Below are 15,357 nucleotides of genomic sequence, written 5' to 3' on the forward strand. Positions count from 1 at the left end.
TTAAATATACTAGCATTTTAAGTGTTTATCTGGTCAATATAACACTGAAACATTATGAGCGATGACAGGTTGAAGTTAATGAGATGAGGCGCTCGTAAATTATCACATGAAAAACAGGATTTCAATAAGGTTTAAGTAAATAAGTAAAAAAGTAACCAGGCAAGTAATTAAGTAAATAAGTAATTAGGAAATTTAGCAAGTAACTTAGTTTCATTTGAAATTAAGTATACAACATTGATTTTTTTACAGTGGTTAAGAGTAAACAGATGTATGGTTATATTAAAAGTAAACAGATGTATGGTTATATTAAAAGTAAACAGATGTATGGTTATATCAAAAGTAAACAGACGTATGGCTATATTAAAAGTAAACAGATGTATGGTTATATTAAAAGTAAACAGATGTATGGTTATATCAAAAGTAAACAGACGTATGGCTATATTAAAAGTAAACAGATGAATGGTTATATTAAAAGTAAACAGATGTATGGTTATATTAAAAGTAAACAGATGTATGGTTATATTAAAAGTAAACAGATGTTAGGTTATATTAAAAGTAAACACATATTAGGTTATATTAAAAGTAAACAGATGTTAGGTTATATTAAAAGTAAACAGATGTTAGGTTATATTAAAAGTAAACACATGTTAGGTTATATTAAAAGTAAACACATGTTAGGTTATATTAAAAGTAAACACATATTTGGTTATATTAAAAGTAAACAGATGTTAGGTTATATTAAAAGTAAACAGATGTTAGGTTATATTAAAAGTAAACACATGTTAGGTTATATTAAAAGTAAACAGATGTTAGGTTATATTAAAAGTAAACACATGTTAGGTTATATTAAAAGTAAACAGATGTTAGGTTATATTAAAAGTAAACACATGTTAGGTTATATTAGAAGTATCTTCACAGAAATCAATTTTTTTAATATAATGGCACATTAAAATTTACACAACTGAGAATGAAATCGAAACTTCCATTAAGAAAATGCATTCATCAGGTGATGCATTCATCAGGTGATGCATTCATCAGGTGATGCATTCATCAGGTGATGCATTCATCAGGTGATGCATTCATCAGGTGATGCATTCATCAGGTGATGCATTCATCAGGTGATGCATTCATCAGGTGATACATTCATCAGATGATACATTCATCAGGTGATACATTCATCAGGTGATACATTCATCAGATGATACATTCATCAGGTGATACATTCATCAGGTGATACATTCATCAGATGATACATTCATCAGATGATACATTCATCAGGTGATACATTCATCAGATGATACATTCATCAGATGATACATTCATCAGGTGATACATTCATCAGATGATACATTCATCAGATGATACATTCATCAGATGATACATTCATCAGATGATACATTCATCAGATGATACACTCATCAGATGATACACTCATCAGATGATACACTCATCAGATGATACACTCATCAGATGATACACTCATCAGATGATACACTCATCAGATGATACACTCATCAGATGATACACTCATCAGATGATACACTCATCAGATGATACACTCATCAGATGATACACTCATCAGGTGATACATTCATGATACAAGACCAAAATCCTAAAATGACTCACGAAATCGTAATAAAATGTTTGAAAACAAACCAGCTGGCCCAGTGGCTTACGCACTGACCAGTAGTTGTAAGACTCAACCAGCTGACCCAGTAGCTTACGCACTGACCAGTAGTTGTAAGACTCAACCAGCTGACCCAGTAGCTTACGCACTGACCAGTAGTTGTAAGACTCAACCAGCTGGCCCAGTAGCTTACGCACTGACCAGTAGTTGTAAGACTCAACCAGCTGGCCCAGTAGCTTACGCACTGACCAGTAGTTGTAAGACTCAACCAGCTGGCCCAGTAGCTTACGCACTGACCAGTAGTTGTAAGACTCAACCAGCTGGCCCAGTAGCTTACGCACTGACCAGTAGTTGTAAGACTCAACCAGCTGGCCCAGTAGCTTACGCACTGACCAGTAGTTGTAAGACTCAACCAGCTGGCCCAGTGGCTTACGCACTGACCAGTAGTTGTAAGACTCAACCAGCTGGCCCAGTAGCTTACGCACTGACCAGTAGTTGTAAGACTCAACCAGCTGGCCCAGTAGCTTACGCACTGACCAGTAGTTGTAAGACTCAACCAGCTGGCCCAGTAGCTTACGCACTGACCAGTAGTTGTAAGACTCAACCAGCTGGCCCAGTAGCTTACGCACTGACCAGTAGTTGTAAGACTCAACCAGCTGGCCCAGTGGCTTACGCACTGACCAGTAGTTGTAAGACTCAACCAGCTGGCCCAGTAGCTTACGCACTGACCAGTAGTTGTAAGACTCAACCAGCTGGCCCAGTAGCTTACGCACTGACCAGTAGTTGTAAGACTCAACCAGCTGACCCAGTGGCTTACGCACTGACCAGTAGTTGTAAGACTCAACCAGCTGGCCCAGTAGCTTACGCACTGACCAGTAGTTGTAAGACTCAACCAGCTGGCCCAGTAGCTTACGCACTGACCAGTAGTTGTAAGACTCAACCAGCTGGCCCAGTAGCTTACGCACTGACCAGTAGTTGTAAGACTCAACCAGCTGGCCCAGTAGCTTACGCACTGACCAGTAGTTGTAAGACTCAACCAGCTGGCCCAGTAGCTTACGCACTGACCAGGAGTTGTAAGACTCAACCAGCTGGCCCAGTAGCTTACGCACTGACCAGTAGTTGTAAGACTCAACCAGCTGACCCAGTGGCTTACGCACTGACCAGTAGTTGTAAGACTCAACCAGCTGGCCCAGTAGCTTACGCACTGACCAGTAGTTGTAAGACTCAACCAGCTGGCCCAGTAGCTTACGCACTGACCAGTAGTTGTAAGACTCAACCAGCTGACCCAGTGGCTTACGCACTGACCAGTAGTTGTAAGACTCAACCAGCTGGCCCAGTAGCTTACGCACTGACCAGTAGTTGTAAGACTCAACCAGCTGACCCAGTAGCTTACGCACTGACCAGTAGTTGTAAGACTCAACCAGCTGACCCAGTAGCTTACGCACTGACCAGTAGTTGTAAGACTCAACCAGCTGACCCAGTGGCTTACGCACTGACCAGTAGTTGTAAGACTCAACCAGCTGGCCCAGTAGCTTACGCACTGACCAGTAGTTGTAAGACTCAACCAGCTGGCCCAGTAGCTTACGCACTGACCAGTAGTTGTAAGACTCAACCAGCTGACCCAGTGGCTTACGCACTGACCAGTAGTTGTAAGACTCAACCAGCTGACCCAGTGGCTTACGCACTGACCAGTAGTTGTAAGACTCAACCAGCTGACCCAGTGGCTTACGCACTGACCAGTAGTTGTAAGACTCAACCAGCTGACCCAGTGGCTTACGCACTGACCAGTAGTTGTAAGACTCAACCAGCTGACCCAGTGGCTTACGCACTGACCAGTAGTTGTAAGACTCAACCAGCTGACCCAGTGGCTTACGCACTGACCAGTAGTTGTAAGACTCAACCAGCTGGCCCAGTAGCTTACGCACTGACCAGTAGTTGTAAGACTCAACCAGCTGGCCCAGTAGCTTACGCACTGACCAGTAGTTGTAAGACTCAACCAGCTGGCCCAGTGGCTTACGCACTGACCAGTAGTTGTAAGACTCAACCAGCTGGCCCAGTAGCTTACGCACTGACCAGTAGTTGTAAGACTCAACCAGCTGGCCCAGTAGCTTACGCACTGACCAGTAGTTGTAAGACTCAACCAGCTGACCCAGTGGCTTACGCACTGACCAGTAGTTGTAAGACTCAACCAGCTGGCCCAGTAGCTTACGCACTGACCAGTAGTTGTAAGACTCAACCAGCTGGCCCAGTAGCTTACGCACTGACCAGTAGTTGTAAGACTCAACCAGCTGGCCCAGTGGCTTACGCACTGACCAGTAGTTGTAAGACTCAACCAGCTGGCCCAGTGGCTTACGCACTGACCAGTAGTTGTAAGACTCAACCAGCTGACCCAGTGGCTTACGCACTGACCAGTAGTTGTAAGACTCAACCAGCTGGCCCAGTGGCTTACGCACTGACCAGTAGTTGTAAGACTCAACCAGCTGGCCCAGTGGCTTACGCACTGACCAGTAGTTGTAAGACTCAACCAGCTGGCCCAGTGGCTTACGCACTGACCAGTAGTTGTAAGACTCAACCAGCTGACCCAGTGGCTTACGCACTGACCAGTAGTTGTAAGACTCAACCAGCTGGCCCAGTAGCTTACGCACTGACCAGTAGTTGTAAGACTCAACCAGCTGGCCCAGTAGCTTACGCACTGACCAGTAGTTGTAAGACTCAACCAGCTGGCCCAGTGGCTTACGCACTGACCAGTAGTTGTAAGACTCAACCAGCTGGCCCAGTAGCTTACGCACTGACCAGTAGTTGTAAGACTCAACCAGCTGACCCAGTGGCTTACGCACTGACCAGTAGTTGTAAGACTCAACCAGCTGACCCAGTGGCTTACGCACTGACCAGTAGTTGTAAGACTCAACCAGCTGACCCAGTGGCTTACGCACTGACCAGTAGTTGTAAGACTCAACCAGCTGACCCAGTGGCTTACGCACTGACCAGGAGTTGTAAGACTCAACCAGCTGACCCAGTGGCTTACGCACTGACCAGTAGTTGTAAGACTCAACCAGCTGACCCAGTGGCTTACGCACTGACCAGGAGTTGTAAGACTCAACCAGCTGGCCCAGTGGCTTACGCACTGACCAGGAGTTGTAAGACTCAACCAGCTGGCCCAGTGGCTTACGCACTGACCAGGAGTTGTAAGACTCAACCAGCTGGCCCAGTGGCTTACGCACTGACCAGGAGTTGTAAGACTCAACCAGCTGGCCCAGTGGCTTACGCACTGACCAGGAGTTGTAAGACTCAACCAGCTAACCCAGTGGCTTACGCACTGACCAGGAGTTGTAAGACTCAACCAGCTGGCCCAGTGGCTTACGCACTGACCAGGAGTTGTAAGACTCAACCAGCTGACCCAGTGGCTTGCGCACTGACCAGGGGTTGTAAAACTCAACCAGCTGACCCAGTGGCTTACGCACTGACCAGGGGTTGTAAAACTCAACCGGCTGGCCCAGTGGCTTACGCACTGACCAGGAGTTGTAAGACTGAACTAGCTGGCCCAGTGGCTTACGCACTGACCAGGAGTTGTAAGACTCAACCAGCTGGCCCAGTGGCTTACGCACTGACCTGGAGTTGTAAGACTCAACCAGCTATCACAGTGGCTTACACACTGACCAGGAGTTGTAAGACTCAACCAGCTGACCCAGTGGCTTACGCACTAACCTGGAGTTGTAAGACTCAACCAGCTGACCCAGTGGTTTACGCACTGACAAGGAGTTGTAAGACTCAACCAGCTGGCCCAGTGGCTTACGCACTGACCAGTAGTTGTAAGACTCAACCAGCTGATCCAGTGGCTTACGCACTGACCAGGAGTTGTAAGACTCAACCAGCTGACCCAGTGGCTTACGCACTGACAAGGAGTTGTAAGACTCAACCAGTTGGCTCAGTGGCTTACGCACTGACCTGGAGTTGTAAGACTCAACCAGCTGGCTCAGTGGCTTACGCACTGACCAGTAGTTGTAAGACTCACTCGCCATGGTTTTAAACTCACCCTTTTTTTTTTTCTTAAATCCTGAAAAGATGCATTAATTAGCCGTTAAAGATTGATTTCATTCAAATTTTTTTTAATCAGAGAGAAGTGATAACCTGGTGAATAAGAGACATTCAGATCTATTTGAAAGAGACGGGAAGATAAGTTTGGTTTCTTGCATGAAACCCCTGGGCAACTGTGTGTGTGTGTGTGTGTGTGTGTGTGTGTAGTGTGTGTGTGTGTGTAGTGTGTGTGTGTGTGTAGTGTGTGTGTGTAGTGTGTGTGTGTGTGTAGTGTGTGTGTGTGTGTGTGTGTGTGTGTGTGTGTGTGTGTGTGTGTGTGTGTGTGTGTGTGTGTGTGTGTGTGTGTAGTGTGTGTGTGTGTAGTGTGTGTGTGTGTGTGTGTGTGTGTGTGTATGTGTGTGTGTGTGTGTGTGTGTGTGTGTGTGTGTGTGTGTGTGTGCGCGCGCGCGCAGAGTGTGTACTCACCTATTTGTGGTTGCAGGGGTGGAGTCCTGGCGCCGCCTCTTCACCGGTTGCTATTGGGTCCTCTCTCTCCCCGCTCCATGAGCTTTATCATACCTCGTCTTAAAGCTATGTATGGTTCCTGCCTCCACTACATCACTTTCTAGGCTATTCCACTGCCTGACAACTCTATGACTGAAGAAATACCTCCTAATATCTCTCTGACTCGTCTGTGTCTTCAACTTCCAATTGTGACCTCTTGCTTCTGTGTCCCCTCCCTGGAACGTCCTGTCTTTGTCCACCTTGTCTATTCCGCGCAGTATTTTATATGTCGTTATCATGTCTCCCCTGACCCTCCTGTCCTCTAGTGTCGTCAGGCCGATTTCCCTTAACTTTTCTTCATAAGACATTCCCCTTAGCTCTGGAACTAACCTTGTCGTAAACCTTTGCACTTTCTCTAGTTTCTTGACGTGCTTTATCAAGTGCGGGTTCCGAACAGGTGCTGCATACTCTAGTATGGGCCTGACGTACACGGTGTACAGTGTCTTGAACGATTCCTAATTAAGGTATCGGAACGCTGCTCTCAGGTTTGCAAGGTGCCCATATGCTGCAGCAGTTACCTGGTTGATGTGTGCTTCCGGAGACATGCTCGGTGTTATACTCACTCCAAGATCTTTCTCCTTGAGCGAGGTTTGCAGTCTTTGGCCACCTACTCTATACTCTGCCTGCGGTCTTCTTTGCCCTTCCCCTATCTTCATGACTTTGCATTTGGCGGGATTAAATTCGAGAATCCAGTTGCTCGACCAGGTGTCCAGTCTGTCCAGGTTTCTTTGAAGTCCTGCCCGGTCCTCATCTGATTTAATTCTCATTAACTTCACATCGTCTGCGAACAGGGACACTTCTGAGTCTAACCCTTCCATCATGTCGTTCACATATACCAAAAATAGCACTGGTCCTAGGACCGACCCCCCTGTGGGACCCCGCTCGCCACAGGTGCCCACTGTGATACATCATTACGTTCCATGACTCGTTGTTGCCTCCCTGTCAGGTATTCTCTGATCCATTGCAGTGCCCTTCCTGTTATATGAGCCTGATCCTCTAGCTTGTACTCACCTATTTGTGGTTGCAGGGGTCGAGTCATAGCTCCTGGCCCCGCCTCTCTACCTGCCCCATGAGCTTTATCATACCTCGCCTTAAAACTATGTATGGTTCCCGCCTCCACTACGTCACTTTCTAGGCTATTCCACGGCCTGACTACTCTATGACTGAAGAAATACTTCCTAACATCCCTTTGATTCATCTGAGTCTTCAACTTCTAATTGTGACCTCTTGTGTCTGTGTCCCTTTTCTGGAACATCCTGTCTTTGTCCACCTTGTCTATTCCGCGCAGTATTTTATATGTCGTTATCATGTCTCCCCTGACCCTCCTGTCCTCCGGTGTCGTCAGGCCGATTTCCCTCAACCTTTCTTCGTAGGACAATCCCCGTAGCTCTGGGACTAGTCTTGTTGCAAACCTTTGCACTTTCTCTAATTTCTTGACGTGCTTGACTAGGTGTGGATTCCAAACTGGTGCTGCATACTCCAGTATGGGTCTGACGTAAATGGTATACAGAGTCTTGAACGAATCCTTACTGAGGTATCGAAAAGCTATCCGTAGATTTGCCAGGCGCCCGTATGCTGCAGCAGTTATCTGATTGATGTGCGCCTCAGGAGATATGCTCGGTGTTATACTCACCCCCAGATCTTTTTCCTTGAGTGAGGTTTGCAGTCTTTGGCCATCTAAACTATATTGTGTCTGCGGTCTTCTTTGCCCTTCCCCAATCTTCATGACTTTGCATTTGGCAGGGTTAAATTCAAGGAGCCAGTTGCTGGACCAGGCTTGTAGCCTGTCCAGGTCTCTTTGTAGTCCTGCCTGATCCTCATTCGATTTGATTCTTCTCATTAACTTCACATCATCTGCAAACAAGGACACTTCTGAGTCTATCTCTTCCGTTATGTCGTTCACATATACCAAGAACAGCACAGGTCCTAGGACTGACCCCTGTGGAACCCCGCTTGTCACAAGCGCCCACTCTGACACCTCGTCACGTACCATGACTCGTTGTTGCCTCCCTGTCAGGTATTCTCTGATCCATTGCAGTGCCTTTCCTGTTATGTGTGCCTGATCCTCTAGCTTTTGCAGTAACCTCTTGTGAGGAACTGTGCCGAAGGCCTTCTTGCAGTCCAAAAAAATGCAGTCGATCCACCCCTCTCTCTCTTGTCTTACTTCTGTCACCTTGTCATAAAACTCTAGTAGGTTTGTGACATAGGATTTTCCTTCCCTGAAACCGTGCTGGTTGTCAATTATACACTTGTTTCTTTCCAGGTGCTCCACCACTCCTCTCCTGATGATTTTCTCCATGACCTTGCATACTATACACGTTAGTAATACAGGTCTGTAGTTTAGTGCCTCATGTCTGTCTCCCTTTCTAAAAGTTGGGACTACATTTGCCATCTTCCATACCTCAGGGAGTTGCACAGTTTCAATTGATGTGTTGAAGATCTTTGTTAATGGCACACACAGTATCTCTGCTCCCTCTTTAAGGACCCACGGAGAGATGTCTGGTCCCACCGCCTTTGAGGTGTCAAGTTCGCATAGCTTCTTCACCTCCTCCTCGGTTATATGTACCTCATCCAGCACTTGTTGGTGTACCCCCCTGTTCTGATTTCCTGGAGTCCTACTGGTTTCCACTGTAAATACTTCTTTAAATCTCGTGTTGAGCTCCTGACATACCTCTCGGTCGTTTCTTGTGAACTACCCATCACCCTTCCTCAGTCTGATTGTGTGTGTGTGTGTGTGTGTGTGTGTGTGTGTGTGTGTGTGTGTGTAGTGTGTGTGTGTAGTGTGTGTGTGTAGTGTGTGTGTGTAGTGTGTGTGTGTAGTGTGTGTGTGTAGTGTGTGTGTGTAGTGTGTGTGTGTAGTGTGTGTGTGTAGTGTGTGTGTAGTGTGTGTGTGTAGTGTGTGTGTGTAGTGTGTGTGTGTAGTGTGTGTGTAGTGTGTGTGTAGTGTGTGTTCACCTCATTGTGGTTGCAGGGGTCGATTCATAGCTCCTGACCCCGCCTTTTCACTGGTCGTTACTAGGTCACTCTCTCCCTTCTCTATGAGCTTTGTCATACCTCTTCTTAAAGCTATGTATGGATCCTGCCTTCACTACATCAGTTTCCAGACTATTTCACTTCCTGACTGAAGAAATACTTCCTGGCTGAAGAAATGCTTCCTAACATCCCTGTGACTCATCTGAGTCTTCAATTTCCAATTGTGACCCCTTGTTGCTCTGCCCCATCTCTGGAACATCCTGTCTTCGTCCACCTTGTTAATTCCTCGCAGTATTTTATGTGTAGTTATCATGTCTTCCCTATCTCTCCTGTCGTCCAGAGTCGTCAGGACAACTAAATCCAACATGTTACAGCTTGAAAGAGTCCAGAACACGGCCCTCCGATTTATCACCGGCACCAGACTCAGAGACAGAATTAGGATGAAAGACCTGCACATCCAGCAGGAAATCGTTGCAATAAATGTCAAGCTAGATAAACTAAAAAAGAGAGAATTATATTACATGCAAGAACTCTTGATACCAGACAGAGAAAGCCCACCCCATCCAATGACCACCACCGACTACATCATGAATACCCGACCTTCCCCCACAGAACCCACAGAATGACTCTCCGACGCTTCATTCACAAGAACTTCGCACGACCAAGGATCCTGAGTGACCTTCCTGAAGAAACAGAAGAATGGATACCTCCAGAACCATTCTATGTCCAACAACAAGGATAAATGCACCCCACTTTTGGGAGGCCTACTTCTATCAACTAACCTTGTTACCTCTGCAAACATCCTACGCCAGGACACCACCTCAGAAACTACTTAGCCAACCAACTCCGGGTTAGCAACCAACCTCCACTGAACGACCTGCAACTACCATCTACCATATGCCTTACGATCGACCTCTTGCGCAAAAAAAAGGAAAAACAATTACAAATAATATGCATCCTACTAACTCAGTGGCATACTGGTATACAGCTGGTATAACTGTGTGCAACTGATGGGCAGGAGGTATACCTATCTTAAGAATCTGATGTATTCATGAATAACACAACACACACACACACACACATGCATAAATTGTGCCAAAGTGGTTAGGTCACTTACCCTCATAACGCCACCTCCCGTCCACCCTCCCAAACCTTGCCCATATTTCAACTTATTTTAAAATACTTAGAGATTTGCTATTAAAAATACGAAGAAAATGAAATCTATGTGAAACGAATTTTAAGAAAAATCAACTATAATGTATATGTGATAAAATTTAAAAAATAAATTCATGTGTGTGTAAGGTTTCAAAAATGTGGTGAGTGAACAGCCTAAATGCCCTTTTAATATTTAAACTATACAATTTATTACAAAAAAAAAAAATCAGAAAAATTAAGGTATTATGATAGTCATTTTGCCCTGTTAAAATTTTTCCAAGTATATTGCAGTATTAAATAACTATTAAAACAGAGAAAAATTTCGCCTTTAACATACTACTGCTGTTTTATTTACTTTAATTTTAAAAATATAACCAGTTTCATTACTACAAAATTTTCTCATTGTTATCGTATGTAACAATTATCTTTTGCAGTCACCATCAGAAGGAAATTTAGTGGCAACCTTAAATTTGTTGCAAGACTTGGATATAGATAATTTATGTAAAGAAGAGGAATATGATCAGAAAGACGTGTGCTTCATCGTGTCTCACCTGACAACTGTTACTGATGGCTCCCCGGCAGCTCCTGACAACTTTCTCCTCCTGGGTAAACCCAAAAATGGGTACATACCCCATGCTACTGTTATGGTACGTGTCTAAAATTGTTATGTGGTTGTGAGCGGTTGTAAGTTTCTTAATATTCGGAGCCCTATACGAGGACAGGTTTCTTTAATCACCGTAATACATGAATGGTACACAATACCGACAAAATGAAAACTGAGACACATGTGCGACATCTGGGTATCTTTATTGTAGACGTTTCGCCATCCAGTGGCTTTATCAATACAGATTCTACAGTCTGTGTCTAATTCTTCATTCTTTAATCGCCACTTATTCAGACTTCTGAGGCTTGTGACTCAAACTCAAACAACCATGACAACTCTGTTGATCTGGATCTCCTGTAGGATCACCTCGAGTTCCTTAAAAAAAAAAAAAACTTCCTCCATTCCGTCAATTATTATATTTTTTACACTTTACCATGGTGTCATAAATTCTTATAAGTACTGGGAATGAAAGATATGAGTTAAGAATGGGATTTTAAAGTATGTTTGAAGTGAATAATAAGACGCTGGGGAGTAAATGTAGCAGCTGACTGCCAATTGAAATATGACGTAAATCATAAAATAGGGAAATAAAGCCTCAGGGATCTTGATGAGTCTGTGTAAAGATGAAACCTCAAAGATACAAGACAGGGAAATGTAAAGTAATTTAGCGGTGCAGATCCTATTCACTTCTTCGCGGTAAATTGTCGTAGAGCGCTGAATGGCCAACATTGGTTAACGATATTGAAGGCAGAAGTGAGAAAGATTAGCTCATGTGCGAGAAGATGAAGTCGTAATTGATGTGATAATTTAATTCCACATGATAAGCCATTGAGAATGTCTTCATTAATAGTTGTAGCGGCCTTGAATTACAAAATAAACAAAGAAGTCTGTAATTTACTTCTGTGGAAACGTGAATGAGCAGGAACCAAGAATAAACTAACTTTCATCCTGCAGATGTAGTGAACAACTACTGAATGTGGATTATTGGATGCAAGAACTCATTGCTCTAGTAAAAATAAAAAAGGGAAACGAGAAAGAAGGAAAGTTACAAGTGAAGAAGTCTGTATTAGGGAGTATTGTTTTACAAAAACTGTTTGATTATCAATGCCGCTTCAATGATACTCAAACTGCTAAGTCTAACACTGACTGGACTACAAGCTACACTGAATAAGCTTTCTTAAGACAGGGACGCATATTAGCGATTACTCCGTCACATATAAACTAATATCAGTATGTAGTGGCCGTGATTTTATTAATGATGATATCAACGGTGATAGCATCAGCGGAATCGGCAATGGTGGAAGCAGTGTCATGGGCGGTGTCACTAGTGGTGGCCCCAGCAGTGTTACTAGTGGTGGCCCCAGCAGTGTTACTAGTGGTGGCCCCAGCAGTGTCACTAGTGGTGGCCCCAGCAGTGTTACTAGTGGTGGCCCCAGCAGTGTCACTAGTGGTGGTCCCAGCAGTGTCACTAGTGGTGGTCCCAGCAGTGTCACTAGTGGTGGTCCCAGCAGTGTTACTAGTGGTGGCCCCAGCAGTGTCACTAGTGGTGGTCCCAGCAGTGTTACTAGTGGTGGCCCCAGCAGTGTCACTAGTGGTGGCCCCAGCAGTGTTACTAGTGGTGGCCCCAGCAGTGTCACTAGTGGTGGCCCCAGCAGTGTCACTAGTGGTGGCCCCAGCAGTGTTACTAGTGGTGGCCCCAGCAGTGTCACTAGTGGTGGTCCCAGCAGTGTTACTAGTGGTGGTCCCAGCAGTGTCACTAGTGGTGGTCCCAGCAGTGTTACTAGTGGTGGCCCCAGCAGTGTCACTAGTGGTGGTCCCAGCAGTGTTACTAGTGGTGGCCCCAGCAGTGTCACTAGTGGTGGCCCCAGCAGTGTTACTAGTGGTGGCCCCAGCAGTGTCACTAGTGGTGGCCCCAGCAGTGTCACTAGTGGTGGCCCCAGCAGTGTTACTAGTGGTGGCCCCAGCAGTGTTACTAGTGGTGGCCCCAGCAGTGTTACTAGTGGTGGACCCAGTGTTACTAGTGGTGGCCCCAGCAGTGTTACTAGTGGTGGCCCCAGCAGTGTTACTAGTGGTGGCCCCAGCAGTGTTACTAGTGGTGGCCCCAGCAGTGTCACTAGTGGTGGCCCCAGCAGGGTTACTAGTGGTGGCCCCAGCAGTGTCACTAGTGGTGGCCCCAGCAGTGTCACTAGTGGTGGCCCCAGCAGTGTCACTAGTGGTGGCCCCAGCAGTGTTACTAGTGGTGGCCCCAGCAGTGTTACTAGTGGTGGCCCCAGCAGTGTTACTAGTAGTGGTGCCAGTGTTACTAGTGGTGGCCCCAGCAGTGTTACTAGTGGTGGCCCCAGCAGTGTTACTAGTGGTGGCCCCAGCAGTGTTACTAGTGGTGGCCCCAGCAGGGTTACTAGTGGTGGCCCCAGCAGTGTCACTAGTGGTGGCCCCTGCAGTGTTACTAGTGGTGGCCCCAACAGTGTTACTAGTGGTGGTCCCAGTGTTACTAGTGGTGGGCCCAACAGTGTTACTAGTTGTGGCCCCAGCAGTGTCACTAGTGGTGGCCCCAGCAGCGTCACTAGTGGTGGCCCCAGCAGTGTCACTAGTGGTGGCCCCAGCAGTGTTACTAGTGGTGGCCCCAGCAGTGTTACTAGTGGTGGCCCCAGCAGTGTTACTAGTGGTGGCCCCAGCAGTGTTACTAGTGGTGGCCCCAGCAGTGTTACTAGTGGTGGGCCCAACAGTGTTACTAGTGGTGGCCCCAGCAGTGTCACTAGTGGTGGCCCCAGCAGTGTCACTAGTGGTGGCCCCAGCAGTGTCACTAGTGGTGGCCCCAGCAGTGTCACTAGTGGTGGCCCCAGCAGTGTCACTAGTGGTGGCCCCAGCAGTGTCACTAGTGGTGGCCCCAGCAGTGTTACTAGTGGTGGCCCCAGCAGCGTCACTAGTGGTGGCCCCAGCAGTGTCACTAGTGGTGGCCCCAGCAGTGTCACTAGTGGTGGCCCCAGCAGTGTCACTAGTGGTGGCCCCAGCAGTGTCACTAGTGGTGGCCCCAGCAGTGTCACTAGTGGTGGCCCCAGCAGTGTCACTAGTGGTGGCCTCAGCAGTGAGTGTCAGTAACAGTAGCAGAAATTAAGTTAACATTGGGGTTACGTCTACTTATCAGACTCCATCAGGCATATTTCGTGCACGTGACTAATATTAAAAATCCATCGGTATGCACAGCAGAAGCAAATCTGATTGATGCTAAACTGATGAGAGAAGGAAAGGGAAGACCTTGATCACTTAGATTTTCCATGATTGATGGGAAAAGTAAAAAAAAAAATTTGAGTAAATGTCCAACTGAGTGACGCTACAAAAGCCTGAAGGTGGACACTGATAGGACACAATCATATGTGGTGATATTTGAAGAAGCTGGTTTTATTACCGTCAATGTTAGTTTTATAGGTCCGAGGAATATGAAAAACGTGCAGTTAATTAAGGTAAAATAATACATATCGGTGACACATTCTCTCAACATATTTAAACTTGTGAAGATTGTCATATTGAAGAGGTTAAGGTCGCCACATTAGATGTATGTTATGGAAGAAACTACAGCTGTGAGACTCAAACCAGGTAGGGGAGAGGGAGAGGAGAGGGAAGGGAAACATAAAGGAGTGGGATATGAACGACTGTTCAGGGAAAGGTAGAACTGTCACCTCCAGAACTCCTCTCTCCTACTGTACATAGATATCAGTTTTGGCCTGGGAGTAAATAATAGCCTTTTCCTAGACCCTTTCCTACCCACAACGGATTTGTCACACATGGCTCACTGTTTTTGTTAATAATCAAGGATATAATGAGTTGAAATGTCTCAAGAATGACAAAATTATTTGTTGATATTTTAATTACCGAGCAAGTTTTCCTTCTTGGCCTTCCCGTTATCTGTCTAAAAGGATTTCCAAGAGCAAAATCACTTTAATATCTAATTTATCACTGTGAAATCTAAGCAGATTGAAAAGTTTGTGTTATTTTTCTATCTGTGATTTCTCTTTTCATAGAGAAGTATTTAACAGGAGATAATTATTTCTCACAAGATATGAAGTAACGAGTCTCCTATATAAACATGAATGTTCCGACCTCATAATATTGCATTAAGTAGTAACCATTATTTAATATATAATTATGAAAAACATACTTTTATACTACAGGTTGAATCCATCTCTGGGCCTGAAACAACATCTAAGAGCAACTGGACCTTCACAGTTAAAGTAACAAACGACGCAATATCACTGTTCGTGTGGCTTGAGGTGGATGAGTCAGGTGTATTCTCTGATAATGGCTTCCTGATGACTGAATCACAGGTGGATATCTTATTTTATTCACTGTCAGAGACTACTGTAGATGCTCTTCAGAGCTCCATCACTGTTAAGTCTCTCACTGACACATACAGTGAAGGTAC

At 45.5% G+C, this 15,357-nt stretch overlaps 1 protein-coding gene across 2 annotated transcripts in view; it reads left to right on the forward strand.

The window, feature by feature from the left end:
• Positions 1-15,357, forward strand: part of LOC128700226 (beta-mannosidase) — a gene marked incomplete at its 3' end in the record, with an annotated part of 173,911 nt that extends 158,554 nt beyond the window's left edge. For both annotated transcript variants that reach the window (XM_070100816.1, XM_070100817.1), the window contains 2 exon segments: positions 10,768-10,980; positions 15,107-15,357. In XM_070100816.1, coding sequence (XP_069956917.1) covers positions 10,768-10,980; positions 15,107-15,357 — 464 coding nt within the window.

Source organism: Cherax quadricarinatus, chromosome 74 (genome assembly GCF_038502225.1).
Source record: "Cherax quadricarinatus isolate ZL_2023a chromosome 74, ASM3850222v1, whole genome shotgun sequence".
Classification (NCBI taxonomy): domain Eukaryota; kingdom Metazoa; phylum Arthropoda; class Malacostraca; order Decapoda; family Parastacidae; genus Cherax; species Cherax quadricarinatus.